The following is a 20,811-nucleotide window of genomic DNA, read 5'->3' as shown; positions in this document are numbered from 1 at the left end:
TATTGCTGTGCCATCCCTCAAATGTGACTTTGCTGGTAGGTCGTTAAAAAAATAAATGTTGGGGGGGGCACCTGGGTGGTATAGTCAGTTAAGTGTCCGAATCTTGGTTTTGGCTCAAGTTGAGATCTCAGGGTGGTGAGATCGAGCCCCGCCTCGGGCTCCACGCTCAGCACGGAGTCTGCTTGAGGTTCTCTCTCCCTCTCCTGGCCCCTCCCGCTTGTGCTCACTCTCTAAAATAAACAATCTTTAAAAAAAAAAAAAGTTGGGTCTCATCAGAAGAAGGGGCTCTTGAAAGATAAAGGGTGTGACAACAACCTGTGAGTTCAGTCCAGGGGTTGGCAAGCATTTTCTGTAATGGCCCAGATAGTAAATATTTCAGGCTTTGTGGCAGGAAAGTGGCCACAGACGCACATGCACGAATGGTCGTGGCTGTGTACCACTGACTTCATCCGTGGCCATCGGGATATGAATTTCACGTAATTTTCATGTGTCATAATATATACTTCTTATTTTGAGCTTTTCAACCATTTAAAGATGAAAAAGCATGCTCAGCGCACAGGTCACCCAGAAACTCTGGGCTGAGCCCTGGTTGGGTCTAAAGGCAAGGGGGGGGCATGGGAGGGGGGAGGCAGATAGCTCCAGCTCCTGGGTGTGCACCGTGTGGTCACCGTTCCACACAGGGCTCGTGACAGAAGTGCCCCACAGACACGACAGCCCAGGGCCCGGGACCCCAACAGGTGAGTGGGGTTTAACAAGGACCCCAGGCCAAGGGTTTGACGGAGTGGCTCTTACCCGGGCGATCACACCAGAGATGAACACGGTCGGCTTGGGCGGGCTGCAAGACAAGAAGGGAAAGGGCGATTTCAGGGAACACAAGTGGAAGGAGGCAGGCAGAGTGAGCGTGGAGGCGGCAGGTCTGGGGGGGGTGTAAGGGACAGTGACCCAGGAGTGACCTCCTCCTCTGTATTATTTCATCTCCCCAGGACCATCTGGGGTCCATCTCCTGAGCTGAGTTCAGGCAGGAGCCAGAGATTAGCAAGCAGCAGGTGAGCCGTGTGTTTTCTTCGTGTTTTTTGTTCGGTGTGGGGGGGGGTCGTCCTCAAACGGTGGCTGTGGGCAAACCCAGTAGTTTTTGTTTCGTGAGATTATGGATATGGGTGCTTCCCAAAGCAGGAAATAAGCGGGGTCACACTGGGCTGAACATGGAGACGCCCACCAAGGAGGGACTCTCCTCCTGGGCTCTTGCCACACCTTCTGGCAGCTTCTAACGGGGCAGATCCCAGAGCCAATGCAAAGCTCCTGGCCCCTAGGAGACCCAGGTATTAAAAATGTAGGGCCCTTGTGAAGCTATGATTATTTCTTAACATCCGAAATTCTATTGAGCTCCCCCACCTGTCAACACTGCCGGGGGGGTGGGAGATAGGACCAAAGTAACACAAGTCCATTGCTGAAAGGCAGACAAGCGCGAACATGTTAAAATCAGTTGTCGTTCTACCACATGTAAATGGTCACAGTTAATACATGGCTCTCTGTCCAATCTTTCTAGCTATGGATAGACAGACGCATTTGTTTTCATATTAAACTGCTTTTTTCTTACAGACGAGTCATCCTGTTTTCTGCATTTAGGATATGCTGAGCATCCTTCCATGTTAGCACACGCTCTCCTGTGTTAGTACACACTCTCCTATGCATGTTTTTAAAAGGCTGCACATGTCAGAGTTTAAGAACACTAGAACACCGTTCCAGGGAGTACACAGGTCACACCCCTCTGAAATGCCTCCACCGCAGGTAAGGGGACCTGGGGGCAACAGGTGAATACACCTGTTGAGCCTGGCAGGGAGAGGGCAACAGGGGGCAGCTCCAGGAGGTAGATGGTTTTGCTCAAGGCCAGTCTTGCTGGGCAGACGGGGGAATCCATCCTGGGAGCTGCCCAGCCCGCCTCCCACCTGCTCTGCCGCTCTGTTCTGCTGCTGGGCCTCCTGGGAAGGAAACCACTTGTCTTAGCTTTGTTTCGCTGTGGCAAACACCCCAGGATTCAGTAAGTTCACTGTTTATATCCTCAACAGTTTCACTAAAACACCCGAAATTCTCCCAAGTGATTTCTGTTGCTCCATGAGATAAAAAGAAACTTCAACTCTTACTAAGCAGCAGAGAGATGACCCTACATGACTGGTTTTATTTTTGCTTTTGTTGGGTGGTTAATTTTTTTATCTTTGATTACAAATATGATTCAGCTACAAGATCAATAGCCAGCTGGAGAGGAGTAGGTTCAGCTCAAGGGTAAGTCCTGCACATAACAGATATGGATGCCTCTGGAATCCAGACGCATCCTGCTGCGAGGGCGCTTGAGCATCCACAGGCTAGGCCCCCAGGGTGTTCAGGGCCAAGGGCTTCACCGCCCAAGCTGGGGAACCGTGTTCCGGATTCTAACATTTTATAAATGTCTTAGAGAGGAATATGGAAATGGTACCACAAAACTTTCTTACATTTTGCATGTTCCCTTCAAAATCTAGGAAAAGCCTCAAGAAGGGATGGCTCCATTTTGTCAACTGATTATGTAGCATCTGCTTCCAGGCCATCGTTTTGTACCCAGAGTGCATGATTGCTTGGATCATCTCCACTCTGCTTTTGGCTCTGTAACCGGAGTCAAAGTGTTTAAAGGCAGTAAAGACAGCACCCCTCCACACCCTGGCCCCCAGCAAGAACTTGATGAGAAAGTCACCCACAGAGAGTGAATCTAGTCCACATAAATGCACAGTAGAGCGGCTCCCTGTCCAAAGGGAACCCCAAAAAGGTGGCCGAGGAAGCTCGAGCCATTATATCTATAAAACACACATGCTCTCTCTCCCTCCTCATCTCTCTATATACATGTATGTATACATTCACTGTTGAAAAGCAGACAAGGAAAAAAAATGTTAAAATCGCTATATTACTGTGTGTAGAAAGTATACAAATGCATATCTGCACACAGAACTGGACTATAAGAAAACTGCAGCCCAATCAGCAGAGGATGCTCCTTGGAGAGGTAGCGTCTGGTTCTGGAGAAAGGAGGTGACCCAGAGCTGGCATGGTATAGCGGAGTGCCAGCCTGCGGGGGGGTCCCTGTGTCCTGAACCCCTTGGGCCCCCAGCGCCCTTCCTGCCACTCCCTGGTGCACCCAGTCCCCGCTGGATGGCAGCCCCTGCCCCCGACTCCTGGGAATCTGGTTATTAGGAGACTGTTGGCAGCATCCACTACCCGCTGTGTGCATGGAGGAAGGGTCTCCAGACCCCTGGAGCCCCATCATGGGTCCCATGCTTCCAGCCCATGGCCTCCCTCTCTTCTCCAGAAGTGACCCTTCAAAGTCTGGCTATTTCCATCCAAGTTGGGCCCTGGGTGTCTCCCACATTAAACATGACTGTGGCTTCCAGACCTTGCTTGAGAATGTCTCGGGAAATGTGTGTAAATGATCGTGATTAGAGGTCATTAATGACCCGGGTCCAGCCCCAGCGTCAGAGGGTGATGGCCACTCCGCTGGAATCCAACTCCCAGGGCCTCCCCTCCAGGTGAGCCTCTCAAGGAGACCTCACTGCATGACCACTGGGGGGCTAGGGAGACTCTGGGGGCTAAAGGAGAAGACCCTAATATAAGAATACTCCCTTCTAGCCCAGCTCATTCCTTAGGGGTGTCCAGGGACTGTGGGTGCAGAGCCCAAGGACCCACCCAAGGAGAGTGCTGGAACATGGTGCTCTCCTTGCTGACCCTGTCTTCCTGAGGCACTACACTTTGACACGCGTTACTTAAGCTTTTGGATCTAAACAGCTCGTTGGATTCTCCTCATAATGGAAAAGTGTGTCAGTGAAAAGCAAGTTGGGCTCAGTGTAAAGACATACACTCTGATAACCGCTGGGGTGATGGGTGGCGGAGAGCTGGGTGCCAGTGGCTCTGTGAACCGGATGTTTTACGGCATGTGTGTTCTGTCCAAAGCGGCTCTTTAGGTTTGAGATGGGGGCGTTTCTGAAACATTCTACTGGAACTCATGAACCACTTCTAGGTTAGGGGTGAGAAGAGCGAACAGATGACAAAGTTCCTGGAGCATGTCCTGCAGACATACGCATGTGGTATATATATCCCACAGTCCCTTTGGAAAGGAATACAGAAATGGTAAACAATACAAATGACAGAAGTAAATATTAAAATTTATATAAATATATTTATATATTATATATAATATATTAAAATTAATATAAATATAAAAATAAGTAAATACTAAATAATTAAGGATTAAAAGTCCCAATAACCTCTTATCAAATCTTTGTTTTTGGTGTTGTATTAAAAAGTACACAGTGCCTTATCAGTGTCTACCCATATCACACGTTCATTGATGGGCGTACAGCTGGACCTCTCACGTGCAGTCCTAAGACAGTGGGCCCACTGGGGTACTGAGGGAGCTGGCTAGGGATCGGGGCGCGGCCTAGGAAGCCACTGAAGCCACACCAACCCCATATCTTGGTCACGGCAGGCCCCATTCCGCTGCCAGGTGTGGTGTTTGTGACTCATCTCTAGTCAGAGGGACACAAGGTCTTCCTTTGTGCACAGCAGAGGGCTGATTCTGGGCCAAGGAGCAGGGGCAGTAAGCCGCCTTCAAGTCAGAGCAGACCTCTGGGACACAACCAAAACAATGCATATGCTGTCCACCTAAGCTGGGGGATGGATGCAGTGGTAAAGATCTCAAAGACTTGACCCCACATCCCTGTTCTCCAGGGTCTCTACCTGTTGTGGCTGGCAAGAAATATGACACTGAAAGGAATAAGGAAAAAGCCCTGTGGATCCAACATGTTTTGGGGGAGGTTCTTGCTTTAAGATCGCACCTTCTAATTTTTAAAAAACATTCAAATCAAGTGGGATTTATTCCTGGGCTCCCGGGGTAGTTCAATATTCACAAATCAATCAGCGTGATACACCACCTTAATAAAAGAAAGGATAAGAACCATATGACCCTCTCAAGAGATGCAGAAAAAGCATTTGGCAAAGCACAGCATCATTTCTTGATAAAAACCCTCAACAAAGTAGGGAAAGAGGGAACATACCTCAACATCATAAAGGTCATATACAAAAAACCCACAGCAGATATCATCCTCAATGGGGAAAAACTGAGAGCCTTTCCTCTATAGTCAGGAAGACGACAGGGATGTCCACTCTCACCATTACTATTTAACATAGTACTGGAAGTCTTAGCCTCAGCAATCAGACAACAAAAAGAAATAAAAGGCATCCAAACTGGCAAGGAAGAAGTCAGACTTTCATTATTTGCAGATGACATGATACTCTATGTAGAAAACCTGAAAGACTCGACCAAAAAATTGCTAGAACTAATATACGAATTCAGCAAAGTTGAAGGATTTAAAATCAACGTACAGACATCTGTTGCATTTCTATAAACCAAAAACTAAGCAGCAGAAAGAGAAATCAAGGAATCAATCCCACTTACAATTGTACCAAAACCCCAAAAAGATACCTAGGAATAAACCTAAACAAAGAAGTAAAAGATCTGTACTCTGAAAACTATAAAACACTGATAGAAGAAATTGAAGGGGACACAAAGAAATGGGAAAACGTTCCATGCTCATGGGTTGGAAGAACAAACACCATTAAAATGTCTATACTACCTAAAGCAACCTACACATTTAACGCAATCCCTATTAAAATACCACCAGCATTTTTCACAGAGCTAAAACAAACAATCCTAAAATTTGTATGGAACCACAGAAGACCATGAATAGCCAAAGCAATCCTGAAAAAGAAAAGCAAAGCTGGAGGCATCATGATTCGGGATTTTAAACTCTATTACAAAGCTGTCATCATCAAGACAGTATGGTACTGGCACAAAAACAGACACATAGACTGATGAACAGAACAGAAAACCCAGAAACGGACCCACAACTATATGGTCAATTAATCTTTGGCAAAGCAGGAAAGAGTATCCAATGGAAAAAAAGACAGCGTCTTCAACAAATGGTGTTGGGAAAACTGGACAGCAACATGAAGAAGAATGAAGCCGGACCACTCCCTTACGCCACACACAAAAATAAATTCAAAATGGATGAAGGACCTAAATGTGAGACGGGAAACCATCAAAATCATGGAGAAGAACACAGACAGCAACCTCTCTGACCTTGGCCACAGCAACTTCTTACTACACATGTAGCCAGGGGCAAGGGAAACAAAAGCAAAAATGAACTATGGGGACTTCATCAAGATAAAAAGTTTCTGCACAGCGAAGCAATCAACAAAATTAAAAGGCAGTCTATGGAATGGGAAAAGATATTTGCAAATGACATATCTGATAAAGGGCTGGTATCCAAAATCTATAAAGAACTTATCAAACTCAACACCCAAAACCCAAGTAATCCAGTTAAGAAATGGGCAGAAAGACATGAATAGCCATTTTCCCAAAGAAGACATCCCGATGGCTAACAGACAAATGAAAAGATACTGAACGTGACTCATCATCAGGGAAATGCAAATCAAAACCACAATGAAATACCTTCTCACACCTTTCAGAATGGCTAAAATTAACAACACAGGAAGCAACGAATGTTGGCGAGGATGCAGAGAAAGGGGAACCCTGTTACACTGTTGGTGGGAATGCAAACTGGTACAGCCACTATGGGAAACAGTATGGAGGTTCCACAAAAAGTTAAAAATAGAACTACCTATGATCCAGCAATTGTAGTACTAGGTATTTACGCAAAGGATAGAAAAATACAGATTTGAAGGGGTACACGCACCGCAATGTTTATAGCAATATTATCAACAATAGCCAAACTATTGTGTCCATCGACTGATGAATAGATAAAGAAGATGTGGTAATATAAACACAATGGAATCTTACTCAGTCATAAAAAGAAATGAAATCTTGCCATTTGCAATGATGCGGAGGGAGCTATATTATGCTAAGCGAAATAAGTCAGAGAAAGACAAATACCATATGATTTCACTCATATGTGGAATTTGGGAAACAAAATAGATGAAAATATAGGAAAAGGAAAAAAAAAAGAGAGAAGGAAGCAAACCGTAAGAGACTCTTAATGCTTACCCACACTGAAGGTTGCTGGGGCGGGGGGAGGCCAGGCTAGATGTGGGATGGGCAGTAAGGAGGGCACTCGATGGAATGAGCACTGGGCGTTACATGGAAGTGATGAATCACTAAATTCTACCTCTGAAACCCACGCTATATGTTAACTAGAATTTAAATAAAAATTTGGAGAAAAAATGTTAAAAAAAAATAGAAAACATTCCAAGGGTTGCGTGGTACGCACCAGCTCTTACCTGGCCTGGAGAGAACTGGGCCTGTGTTACCTTCTGTCAGCTCCAGGTGAACGAGGCTCCTAAAACTGGAGAGCGTTCTCCCCTCCCTGCCAGGTTTGCTTTAAAACCCTAGCGAGCTCAGCGACCGATTAAAAAAATTATTTATCATTTTAGCCATTTTTATTTTTTTTAAAGATTTTTATCTATTTGAGAGAGAGAGAGCGAGAGCGAGCATGAGTGGGAGGGCAGAGGGAGAGGAACAGGGAATCTCAAGCAGACTCTGCACTGAGCGTGGAACCCAACGTGGGGCTCGACCTCATGACCCTGAGATCGGGACCTGAGCTGAAACTGAGTCGGTGGCCCAACTGCAGCCCTCAGGCGCCCCACCCTTTTAGCCATTTTTAACTGTACAATTGTACAGTGGTACGCCTGAGCGGCTGTAAGTACACGCACAGTGTTATGCAGCCATCACCACCATCCCTTTGCAGAGCCTTTTCAGAATCCTTAGGAGAGACTATTACACAGTGGTCCCAGTGCCTCCCCCAGCCCTCCCCCAGCCCTCCCCCAGCCCCCTCCACAGCCCTCCCCCAGCCCCCTCCACAACCCCTCCCCCAGCCCTCCCCCAGCCCCCTCCACAGCCCCTCTCCCAGCCCCTTCCCCAGTCCCTGGCAGCTACTTTTCTACCTTCTGTCCTAAGAACTGAACTACTTGGCACCTCAGATGAGTGGAATCACACGGCATTTGTCCTTTTATGTCTTGCTTACTTCCTGTAGCATAAAGTTCACCCAGGTTGTAGCACACATCAGAATTTCCTTCTTTTTCGGGCTGAATTATATGCCATTACATGGGACGGCCATATTCTGATTATCCATTCACCGCTGATGGACACTGGGGTGTTTCTACCTTTTGGTTGCTGATTAATGATGCAGTGAACACTGCTGTGATAGGATCTGTTTGAGTCCCTGCTTGCGTCTTCCGGGCATGCACTCACAAGTGGAACTCCTGGGTCCCGTGGTGGGTAATTAAACATTCAACTTTGAGGGACCACCGAGCGGTTTTCCACGGAAGCTCCACCATTTGAGATTCCCATCAGCAAATCACAGGGTTCCAATTTCTGCACATTGCCAGTACTTACTACTTTCTGGGTCTTTTTGGTAGTAGGCATCTTAATGTGTGAAACGTGGTATCTCGTTGTTGTTTAGACTTAGCAACTAATTTTAAGAATAAGTTTCCTTGGGGCGCCTGGGTGGCTCAGTGGGTTAAGCATCTGCTTTCGGCTCAGGTCATGATCCCAGGGTCCTGGAATCGAGTCTCACATCAGGCTCCCTGCTCAGTGAAGAGTCTGCTTCTCCCTCTCCCTCTGCCCCTCCTCACTGCTCGTGTGTTCGCACGCTCTCTCTCTCTCTCTCAAATAAATAAAATCTTAAAAAAAAAAGAAGCAGCTTCCTTGCAGCAGGAAATAAAACATATCAATGTGCACTGATCATCATCCAAGGTCTTTATGACACCACATACCGCCCCCCCCCCCACACACCAAGTGTTCTTCTCCCCTCTGAAACTTTAAAAAGGCTATAATTGACTGCAAGGACATATGGCAGCCACCAGTGAAAAGATGATGGGAGGCTGACATCTTGTGTGCCACCTGACAGAGACATGGGTTTTCATGTAGCTCTTCTTTGGCACAGGCTGCGTGGTGGTATGGGTTGTCATCAGGCTTGGCCAAAGGGCCCCTCGCTCTTTGTCTTTCTCCACCCACAGTGAATAGCCTCTCACACTGGTAAATGATTGTCTATCACAATTATCTAGTAAAAACCCTAAACTCCTTGAGATATGGTAGCTGCAACAAAAATTCACAAACGAGAAACCCTGGTAGAGTCTGCTTACAAAGCTGTGTTTGCAAAAACACACATATTTTAAACTCCATTAGGGCTCCATGCAAAGCATAACCTACATTTCCAAGATTCTATAAACTGTGATCGCGGCTTTGAGGATTTATTTAATCTGATGAAAATCATTCTGACAGATGTTGTTTTGAAGAGGCAACATTACTTTCTCTTAGGAAACAGAGACAGTGAAAAATTTCATCCCTGCCTGCCCCACATTCTCAGGCTTTTCCAGTTTCTAAAAACCACTTATTTAAACTTAAAGGAACTGCAAGCGAGGCGGAATTAGCGGGGATCAGCGCCCCAGTAACGGCTTCTTACACGTCAGCAGAAGTGTGCCTCCTCACACCTGCCCTAGGTGGCTACCAAGTGTCTGATGCACAGAGCTTTCCAGGGCTCACCTGTTCAGGAGGACCTCACAGGTCTTCGCAGGGTCGTCTGTCCCTAACTAAATTTTCTTTGTATTTATTTTATGAGCTTCCTTGATGGATAAGGTTTATGCCTCCTTGGCACTCCAGACAGGCAAGAGAAAAATGCCAGGAATGCTTAGGGAATGAAAGGCCCTGTGGAATGCAGACGGCCCACGGGACTGGGTTTGCGGGTCTCATCTTTGTTTATTTTATTTTATTTTTTAAAGATTTATTTATTTTAGAGAGAGGGACAGAGAGACAGAGAGAATGCGTGCACATGCGCACGGGAGTAGAGGCAGAGGGAAGGAATCTCAAGCAGGTTCCCCGTTGCGTGCAGAGCCCGACTGGGGACTTGAACCCACGACCCCGAGATCATGACCTGAGCTGAAACCAAGAGTCAGACGCTCAATGGACTAAGCCACCCAGGCGCCCTGCTGGTCTTATCTTTCAATAAAAGTCCCCAGGGCTGAGAAAACAATTCATGTTTTTAAAACTCTCCTCAAATCGAAAACAGCAATTATTGAAATAAATGTCAACGTATTTAATTTAACTCAACATATCCAAACGACTACTTAGGCCAACATGGGATCAACAGAAAAACTATGGATTTTACTTGATGTCCTCAGACCTCACAACCTGGACTGTCAGTGCGGGTCCCGGGTGACGGGACATTTTCCGCCCAGCTCTGGGGGGTGTAGCTCAGCCGTCAGGGCTCCAGAGGAGCCTAACCACGACCGAGTCCAGCTTCCCTCCATGTGGACCACCACCCTGGCCTGGGCCGTGGTGGCCTCTGCAGACGAGGACGTCCAGGTCCCTCGGGGGGCGGCCTCTGCGTTGTCTCGGGCCCCCGGCGTTTTGCCAGGGGCTCCACCCCAAGACAAAGGCCTCTTCTAAGTCCCTCCTGTGGGACAGGCTTTCAATGTTTGAGGGAGGCTATGGCAGGCCTCTGGGACATCCCCTTCCTGGGCTACGGGACATGGCTGCGAACTCCTCCACCTTCTGGGGCCCTCCCCCCACCTCGACTCCAGTGTAGTCTCTAGAGTTTTGCCCAGAAGGGCACGCACACTCCACGTGTGCCCCAGCAGCCCAGGCCGCTGCAGAATGCCGACGTGGTCCAGGAACGTGGATATTACTCTTGCTCAAAGCTACAGACAGCAGGGCAGCCTGGGGAGATGATTCTGGGCCCCCTGGCAAGGACCAAAATGCTAACCTTCTCAGGACTGCTATCAATAGGCAACATGGTCAGCGTGTGCCTCTATCAACCGTGCTTTCCCAGCTAGTTATATGGGGTCCTTTCTCTTCCTCCCTTTAACTCTGGGGCACAGCTGTTTCACCCTCATCCAAAAACAGGTTTCTATGAATGGGAGGTGGTGTTCAATGCCCGAGGGAGAGGTTCGCTTATGCCTTCCCCTGCATTCTGACAGAGATTAGGGTTGCTTAGTTGCTGTGTCAGAGCATTTTGGGATGGGGACACACACACACACACACACACACACACACACACACACACACACACACACACACACACACACACACTGCAAGTAGTCAAAATGGCGGCAAAAGCATTATTGCAGAGTTCTATTTAACAGAATCATTTTCATGTGAGTGCTTTTGATCTGGGTTCAAGGAAGTCCACTAATTACCCTCTGCAAATACTTTTTCCTGTTCAGGTAAATGCACTCTGAAAATATCAGAGGGAGATGTTTATACAGAAATGGGGTCATGCGGACTTTAACGCATTGTTTGTTTCTTCATTTCTCTAAAGGATGGGAATGATCTTGGATGATAATAGCTCCTATTTAAGGACCGCTTACCAAGGGCCAGGCACTGAGTTAAGGGCTTTACCTAGAATTATTGTATCGAACCCCCTCAAACTTGTGAAGTCGGGACTATCATGTCCACTTTATAAATGAAGGAATGGTAAATCAGAGAGGTTAAGTAATTTGCCTGAAGGCTGCACAGTAGAGAAGTGCTCAGAGTCAGACTTGGAACAAGGGCAGGCCAGGGCATAAGCCTAATGCCCTCATTTTCGGGCTGAGAAGAGGATCACTTAGTGGCCTCTATTTTCAGATTCTGTCTTCTATGTACAATTTAGAGATGCAGATTTTTAAAGTAAGTAATCTAACTGTAGTCATAAAGTCCCTTATTTAACCAGATTTGAATACATTCAAATCTGCCTCAACATTTACTTTGAGTCGATAATGTATTTTTTTTTCTCGAAAACTATCACTTATGTCTATAGTCCTTCACTAGGATACAGAGCGCTTCCACATAAATGAACTCATCTGATTCTCTTCCGTAGGGGGTCATCTGTATTTTACTGATGAAGCAATGGCGGACGCAAGAGGCTGAAATTTGTTTGAGGTCCCGCGGCAGGGCCGGGAGGGCCTGGGCCCCTGAGTTGTCAGCTCGCTGCTCTTTGCTGGGTCATTGCTGACTCTACCCTCGGGTAAGTTCAGGAACAAAGCCCAGTGAAGGTTTCAAGCTATCTATCAAGCCAGAACGCAGTTGACATGGTCCAAGGAGGCGGCCGGGAGGAAAGGCGGCAGCTGGGCCCAGCCAAGCACGGGTTCTGAACCCAGATGTCCGTGTTCGAGCCCTGACTCTACCAACGACTGGTTGGTGGGATGGGGTCTCATGGTCCTGAGGCTTAGCTTCCTCCTCTGTGACATGGCATGGCCACGGACCCTATCCCGTCAGTGACCGCACATACACACGCTGCTCAAACTCTCCACAAATGTCAGCTGTTGAGATGATGACACATCCTCAGCCCCGCCCTATGCACCCCCTCCCCACCCCCGCCCTACGCACCCTGCCTTCGTTTCCACTGCCAAGTCACACCTGGTTCAGTTCTGTTTCATTTCCAGATCCCCTAGCCACGTAGAATACCACCCTACTTGTCTGGGACAGACAGGGCTTCCGAAGCGAACAAAATGGCCTGTGATAAATCGGACGTCCCAAAACCCACAGACTGGACTTGGAGAAAAACTCTCTACGCCCTCAATCTGTTCGGTTTCTATGTTGACACAACTCAGATGGCTTGTTTAGTTTCTCAGCCCACTGAAGCCAGGAGGAAACGGTCATGATGAGGCAGCCAAGGACCGTGATGGGGCCACCCGAGCTTACAGTGGAGGCTGGTGTCTCTGGGGGAAAGGCTGGGGAGGAAGGGGCTCCAAGTGCTCAGTCCTGAAGCCACCAGCCCCTCCTGAACCCACAGCTCCTGGTCACAGCATAGGAGGTGAAGATGGAAGGAGGCCTGGCTGGGCCATTGGCAGGGGTCAGTGGAAGCAGGCCACCATGCAGAAAAGGCGACATCAGGACCTGGGACGGGGTCATCAGATGACACCCCCTCCCTTCCTGGTAAGAAAGCAAGTGTGCGCTCAGGAGGGGATTCCCCCCCCCGAATCTCCCTAACCGTCAGAGTTGTCTGGTGAGTCAGTGAGCGGTGCTCACATAAACACTCGGGCCCAGAGGCTGGGTCAGAGTCTCAATTTCGTTTTCCAGGAAGCAGCTAACAGTTCCACGAGGCCTCCCCTGAGGCCACACGACAGAAGCACCTCTGCATTTAACCCGCAGGCTGCTCACACAGGGCACGGGGCTGCTCCCAGACCACAAACCTTTCAGGGGTGTCGTGCGTGGTCAGAGGGGGAGGAAAAGGCAGGATCCCCCCAAATTGCAGCCCCGCAAATGCTGCAGACGGGCTGACGGACTGTGAAGGCTTCACTGTGCCCCCTGAGGCCTGAGAGCACGGCTGCCCCCTCAGGGGGTGACCCAGCGCAGGAGGCCAGGTGCAAGCCCAGAATTAGACGTGGTGACCAGCGCCGGGAGAGCATCGAACAGGGTGCTCTTCAAAAGGCGGGTGGTCAACACAGACCCTGACGAGGTGACGTCTAAGCTGAGGCCTGCAGGTGTGACAGGAAGGACATGATGGTGGGGCACAGTGAGCAGAAGGAAGGGACGTGATTTGATTTGCTTTTGTCAGCACAGAGTGGGTGAGGTCAGAGGGGGCCCCCTTCTTGCTCTTCTCCTGCAACGATGGAGGTGGGGTGACGTGGGGTACGGCCTAGCTCACCGGACGGGCGCTCCTTGTGAGAGGATAGAGCTCTTCAGGCAATCTAGAAGCAGATTCTGCCACTGTCTTTTAACTTTGCTTTCTAAACCCGTGGATTCGTGTTCTCATGGAGTTTATAGAAAAATAGATTCCCACCTGGGGTGATATATGTCCTAGACCATAGATGGAACACAAATCCTTCCTGGCCATTTTTTCCTGACATAGCTTCCTGGCTTGGTGTTAATTGATTGGGGTTATTAATTTTCTAGACACCAAAATAATAATTAGCATGGCTGGTGACCGGAGGGAAACAGCTCACTCCACTGCACCCGTACATTTCTTTGTAACGTGGTTCTTCCCAGACTCCTTTCCTACTGGCAGCCCGAGCGCAGGGGCCGAGAGCATTCCCACAAGATGGCGCTGCCGGTCCTCTCAGCTGCGGACGGTCGGGCCGCAAGCTTGGGTCGGCACCCCGCTCCCAGGACCTCAGGAGGCAGGCTGTCCCCGGTGGGCTGGGGCCACTGGCATCTCAGGACAGGTGTGTCCCCCTTGTCCCGTGGGTCTGACAAAAGGTAAATAAAACACAACTCCAGTGCTTCTTTAAATAAAATTCTAAATCGGAGAGAAAATAATCTGGAACCCAGGTCCTTCTGGATTTGGTAAAATCTCTTTCCAAGGGCCTGAGCAAAGGTCCTCTTCCGGGAGAGAATGTCTGAGCTCGTGTTCAAACCAGTCTCCTAACACTTTATTTTCAAGGAGAGGACAGAGGCTCCGGGTCAGCAGTGATGGGGTTCTCTCACACCTTCGCCCGGCCTGTTCTTCGGAGTCCATTCTGGAGACGAGCAGGGGTCCAGGTCTCCGTGTGGGGGGGCTACTCAAAAGGCTTTTCCAGCTAGCATCCCCCCGCACACTCTCGGCTGATCGCTGACCCGGATGCCAGCACTTTACCCCCCCATTAGTGTGAGGAGGCTGACCCCCCCCAAGTCCCGAGTGTGCAGGGCAAGTGTGGCTTATGCGTAGACGATGTGTTCCACAGACATCAGGACCCATGTCAAGAGCTGCTGACTGTTTAACCAGGGCCTGGAAATGTCACTTTCCCCCTTGACCCGTACTTCCAGAAAGCTACTCTAAGCTTAGTTCTCTCTCCGTACAGAGATCTCATCCTGTGACTTAGGACCTCCCCTTCTCCTTGCTTTGTCCCTCTTCCCTGAATGCAGAGAAGTGCAGCAAGTACTCTCATTGTGAGCGCACGTCTTACGGAGTTAGTACATAGGGGTCGTCCCGGCCAGGGACCGCCTCTGCGTTCATCACAATAGAGCATGACCACATCGGATGAGAGGAACCCCGGCCACGTTTCCTGCTGGGTGTGGACGGGCGATGCCAGGTGCTGGGCACCTGCACAGTTTGGAAAACCTCTGTGGAGACTCAGGGAAGATCCAGAAGCAGGGAGGAAAGTGTATACTGGAGCATCTGAGCACCCGGGCTTTGGAGACAGACAGCTCTGGGTTCAAATCTCCCCTGAGATGAGCAGCCTCTCTGAGCCTCAGTGTCCGTCTGTACAATGGGAACAACACCTGCTTCACAGAACAGTTGATACTTTAAATGGAGTAATGTGAACACGGTGCTTAGAATGCTGTCTCCACTGACAAAATTACATTTAGTGGCAACAGATACTGAATTAATTTCCTATATAAAGAGGCCCACACGTTGTTATTTTGTCTTCTAAAATTGTAATTTAAAAATTCTTTCCTTCTCTCTCCCTCCCTCCCTCTGTAATAGAGAATTCCATGGTTTCTTAGAGCTTCTTTGAACCTTGTTTTCTCATTCCTTGTTTTGAGCACATACTGCCATGGGGGTACGAATGGAGGGTTTTTACAGAGAGAAAAGGCCCCAGTGCCAAAGAATTTGAGCCCCTGCCTGCCTTACTCACAGCACCCTGTATTATTCAAACAGCATAGGGAAGGGAAAAAAAAAAAGGACTGCCTCCTTTATGTGGCTAAATGTTCCAGGAAGTTACCTTTTAGGAAGAATGTAGATTATCATTAAAGGCAAGGGCTAAATTTTAAAATAAACAAAAAAAAAAATCTGTTTTACCACGTGGTAATGTAGGAGATGCTGGAAAGAAAAGCTTGCCTGTTGGTTAGCTCCAAGGCTACATTATTGGAAGATGTTTGCTGGAGGTGGGTCGCCAGTGAATAGTCAGTGCTGAGTTGGTGGCTGCTAGAGTTAAAGTATTTATTGTCTGTAGTTTGCAATCAGATCTAGTCGTCTGTTTTAGGGTCATGGGTCATGTTTACAATGATATGAGTTTGGGAGGAGAGTGTCTGTGGCTCAAAGTATGAGGTATGTGTTTCCTAAAGCTGCTATAGCTTTAAATAGGAAAATGACTGTGTAAGTAGAAAAAAATCTGACAACTGCTAACAGAATTTCTATTAGGATGAAGTACACACAGACATTAAATCAAATACAGACACCAGCAACGCATCCGGCCTGGGTCTCCTTCCATCTCCAGATGTACAGGTGGCTGACCTGAAACGGGGCCATCCAGCGCTAGGATGTTCTTTGTTGAGACCCCAACAATAAAAGAGGAGAGATGCCAGATTTCACTTGCTCTCAGGAGACTTTTGGCCGTGGGAGCTTTGCATCTAGCAGAAGTCAAAACACGCCGTGGGAGGACTGAACACAGCTTAGGTTAAAGTCAGGTACATGGCACGATGGACAAGAGCTTTTGGATTTCTCTGTTGCTGGATTGGCCTGTAATTATATCCTTAATCCACCCTCCAAACTCCTGGCAGGGAGGGATTTGGTGGGCTGATAGTGGCAGTCCCAGCCCCCCGCTCACCGGGCCGACACGATACGCTGCTGCCTTCAAGGGTCTCTGGATTTGCAAATGCAGCTACTGCCGGACTAAAAACACTAGCTCTTGGAACCTCCTCAGGTCACAGCGCACCCTCATGCGTTTTCAGGAATTAACAGATAAAGAGGAGCAAGGTCAAGTGCACAGAAACCTAAGCCCACCTCTAATTCGGCTTTACTGTTACAAACCAGTTGGTGAGTTAGGAAGACGTGCATTCAATCACATTCAATCACTGGTGAGAACCCCACCCTCATGCACCTGCTTAGAGCAGATGCTCCAGAGTATCCGAACAGCACGGGAGCACAGTAGGGATGGACCGTGGTATGGACGAACATCAGGGTCCTTTCCGGGTCTCAGGACGGAGACCAAGGAGAGACCATCCCGTGGCCATAGCCACAAACAGGGAGACCCCCACTGAGACACCCTGGCTGACCTCTCGGCAGGCTGGATGTGAGAAAAGCACCCTGGGCAGTGACTGAAGTCCTCATTCACTCCCTGACATTGAATAGTCATGATGCTCTGGTCTTGGCGACCAGGTCACTCCCAGGGAAATTCACGTATTCGGGGTCCTAAGGTTTATTTGTGGTCTGTTTATCTGTTGGTGTCACTTGTTTACTCACTCAACAGATAGATGTCTGAAAGTACCAAGCATGCTTCAAAATGAGGCAGCGATGAGCTACATCTGGTGCACCTCCTGCCTCTTGCTGTTCAGTAGCGGGAGGGACATGGGGCTTGCCTGCGCTCCCCATCACCGGCTCTTCTCCGCTAACGAGTGTTTGGGGCTCATCCGTTGTCCTGAACGCCACACTAGGGGCTGGCTGGCTAGAGATGAAAGACAACAGAGCGCTGGACCCAGGCACACCACCCCCCCCGCCGGCGATTGTCATCAAGAGGCCAACGGGGCACTCCCGTGAGGTTTGCCAAAAGCTAAGGCAGAACACAGGTCATCGTGCTCTTCCAGGAATGGGTTATCCCTGTTTCAAGGTGGCTGGTCTCTGTGGCAACCAGAACAAAACAGCACGTTCTTGTCCTTATCGACAGGTGGAACTTCCATGGGCTGATCCTCCATCAAGGCTGCCGAGTTCCCCAGGGCTGCTCCTGAGGACACGTGGGGAATCAGAGAAGCTCCCTGAACTTGGCGAACAAGGACTTCAGGTGGCGAAAGAAGACCAGGAGCATGAGACAAAGCCAGCCGCCAATGCATGCCGCCCTGGACCCCGTGCCCAAAGCCCCCGTTACCACTGCCTCCTTCCAAGTGTTCCCGTGGCGCCCCCTTCCCTTCCTTCCACGGGGACAGCCAGATAACCTGCCTTCCCCACCAATGAAGCATTCACTGAGCCTCATATTAAAAAGGGAACCAGGTAACTGGAAGGAGAGGCGGCTCCAAGGGGCTGGCAGACAGAAAAGCACGCATTCAAACTGACACCCAGGCACCTGAGACTCAGTTTCCTTATCTGAAATAAGGAGCTAACTACCCCCTCCGAAGCTCATGGGAATTTCGGGAAGATCAAGTGAGCTCCACATGATGGTAGGCATGCTGCACGTACAAGGTATGATGGAAGGAGAGAACCGTTACTAGCTAGGTGTGTATATTGAAGCAGAGCTTTCTAGGCCACGTTATGGGGGGGGGGGGCGTGCGACAGGGTGGCAGCTATCCTACATGTAAAAGGAAGAATGGAGGAGCACATCCTGGTGCCTGGAGGATGGCTCCCAGCAAGCTAAGGCTTTGCTCGAGGACCATGATGTGGATGTGGCCAGGTGGGGTCAGGACAGAGACCAAGGAGAGACCGTCCCGTGGCCACAGCCACAAACAGGGAGGCCCCCGCTGAGACACCCTGGCTGACGTCTCGGCAGGCTGGATGTGACGTGCTTCGAGGGGAAAAAGCTATGTATAAGGGAATCAAAGGAGAACTTTGATTTTATAATCCTTGCTTTGAGACGGCATGCATGAATGGAGCCTCATACCAGAGCCTGCCTTCCCCCCACCACGGTTAGGCAAATAAATTCACACCTAAGGCCCACCTATTCTGAGGGAGTGAGGCAACATGTAGGAACAGCACAGTTACAGTTCACAGGAGACGGTCAATGACAGTGGGGGGTCAGCGACAGTGGCGAATCACAACAAATGTAAATGATCTAGAATGCAATGCAAACAAGGCTGGGGAAAGGAAGATGGGGCCTTTTTCTCTTTTTCCTTTAACCCCGGTGGCCCCGCAGAAGGGGGAGTTTGTTAGGGTTGGGAGAGGTGGACATTTCAGTTGAAGAGTAGGTTCTGGCTGGGGAGCTCGATGTGACACAGCTGGGGCCCAAGACCGTGCAGAGGCCGGGGCATGGCAGGTCTGTGTATGCAGGTCTCTGCATGGCTACCACCGTGACTGGGCCCCTGCATCGAATGAATGTTTTCTGAGCAACCACTGGGGGCAGCCACAGGGCTGGATACCGAAGACACAGATGGGGGCCTGCCTGCCCTCCTGGAGTCTAACTTGCATGAGGGCCCCGGGGCTCTCCACGGTGGACTGCAACTCAAGACAGACTTGCCAATGAACCCAGGGCCCCTACCTTACAGGTAGGATAACTCGATTGCTTTGCATTTTGTTATCCAAAACCAGAACACACTGCCTGACAAATGGAAATCCTTGTGTGGACAGTGGGAGAGAATATTTGAAAGCAGGGCTATTCCAGAAACTCTGTGGCCCCAGGAGTAGCAGGTGTAAATCCCCTGTGTTTGCGCTGTTCCACAGCCTCAGGGAAGCATCTGATGATCAAGCCGTCACCTTGGAAACCAGAGGGAGGGACCCCAAGGAAGGGTGACACCCATGTGGAGCAGGGAGCCTGCCTGGGGTAAGTGGAGGCACGACAGGGACCTAAAGCAGCCCCTTACCTTGAGGCTTCCCCCAGGAAACAAAGGTGCGGTATTCTGAATGAGATACGTGAACGTGAACGAAGCACCCAGATCAAAATCATTTCCATCGATGCTGCTTGTTTCACAAAGGCAGGTGCAGAGGGAATAGGAACACTAACTTGGAGCACCATCTTAAAGAAGTTGTTTTTTTTTTTTAAAGATTTTATTTATTTGCGAGAGAGAGAATGAGAGACAGAGAGCATGAGAGGGAGGAGGGTCAGAGGGAGAAGCAGACTCTCTGCTGAGCAGGGAGCCCGACGTGGGACTCGATCCCGGGACTCTGGGATCGTGACCTGAACTGAAGGCAGTCACCCAACCGAGTCACCCGGGCGTCGCTGCCTGCATGACCTGAACACCGAGCCGGCTGGTAAATACTCCCTCAAAGGCCTGCTCCCATGTTATCTTTCCACTGCCTTCCCCGATCCGCTGGCTGAAGCAGGTTTTCAGCTGTGTTCCTACAAAAACTTCCCACTTATCTGTGCAGCATAGGCTCTTGCACACCCAGCTCCCCTTCAAAGTCAAGGGCGGTGGTCTGGTGCACAAAGAGCCTCAGCAAATGCCGTTAAAGCCACACGCGTGGCTGGCCCGGTCTGCACGAGCGACAGGAGCAAATCCACCTGGGGGTTTCATTGGGGCTGTTTGTTGCTCATGTCTTGGAAATGCATGTAACTCCTCATGCGCGGAGAGCCTCAGAGGCTTGCACGGGAGTGATTAGAGATCAGGTGCATTTATTTTTGTTACCTACCAATCTAGCTGCTCCAGGTGAGCTGGGGATCAGCAGGGAACCTGGGGTTCCCAAGCTACCGGGCTGTTCCTCTGGTGACTGCCAGACTAATCTCGAACTTGTCCATAGTTTTCTCCCTATGAAGAGCGAACTCGGGCCAAGAGGCACTTTTTTAGATCACCTCACGTCAAACTTGAGAATGGTAATGGAACAATCCGCGGAATCTTACATGATCAGCGTGCTGCGGGCAGAAACAGAAGGAAGGATACGTCCTCCTTAAAACCGTTTTCAAGAGTCTGAATTAAGAAATTTAACAGACGCCCCCCCACCCCCCACCTTTCTATATGGCGATTCCTGGTAGGTGCCAACAAGGGCTGGATTTCTTTGCGGGACTCTTGCCATACTTCCCTAAAAATCTAGAGTGGTTCAAAATGTACAGGTGACCAGACTGAGGCCCAGGCTCAAAAGCAGCCAATCGTGGAAAGAAACCAGCGTCTTCTTTATGAAGTGTGACTTCATCCATGACGAAAGCTCAGCTCCATGCAAAAGGGACTACACTGTCCAAGGCATTTTCTCAGGAACTTGGAGAAGATAAAGATACGCAGCCACCATCCCTCGCCTTAACGAGGACAGTCTAGCAGGCTTCGCCTCCTCAGCTGGATTCTCAAATGCCTGAAGGACCCAGGGACTTCTC

The 20,811-nt window shown here is 49.4% G+C and overlaps 1 protein-coding gene across 1 annotated transcript in view; it reads right to left on the bottom strand.

The window, feature by feature from the left end:
* The window catches only part of LOC113929565 (death associated protein), a 66,788-nt gene that overhangs the window by 2,663 nt on the left and 43,314 nt on the right, over positions 1 to 20,811 (bottom strand). Inside the window, exon 3 of the mRNA XM_027606542.2 lies at positions 793 to 835. Coding sequence (XP_027462343.1) covers positions 793 to 835 — 43 coding nt within the window. The remainder of the gene's footprint in view (positions 1 to 792; positions 836 to 20,811) is intronic.

This window comes from Zalophus californianus, chromosome 5 (genome assembly GCF_009762305.2).
Source record: "Zalophus californianus isolate mZalCal1 chromosome 5, mZalCal1.pri.v2, whole genome shotgun sequence".
Classification (NCBI taxonomy): Eukaryota; Metazoa; Chordata; class Mammalia; order Carnivora; family Otariidae; genus Zalophus; species Zalophus californianus.
Note: the sequence above shows the minus strand (reverse complement) of the source record. Positions and strands in the feature narration are given on the sequence as shown.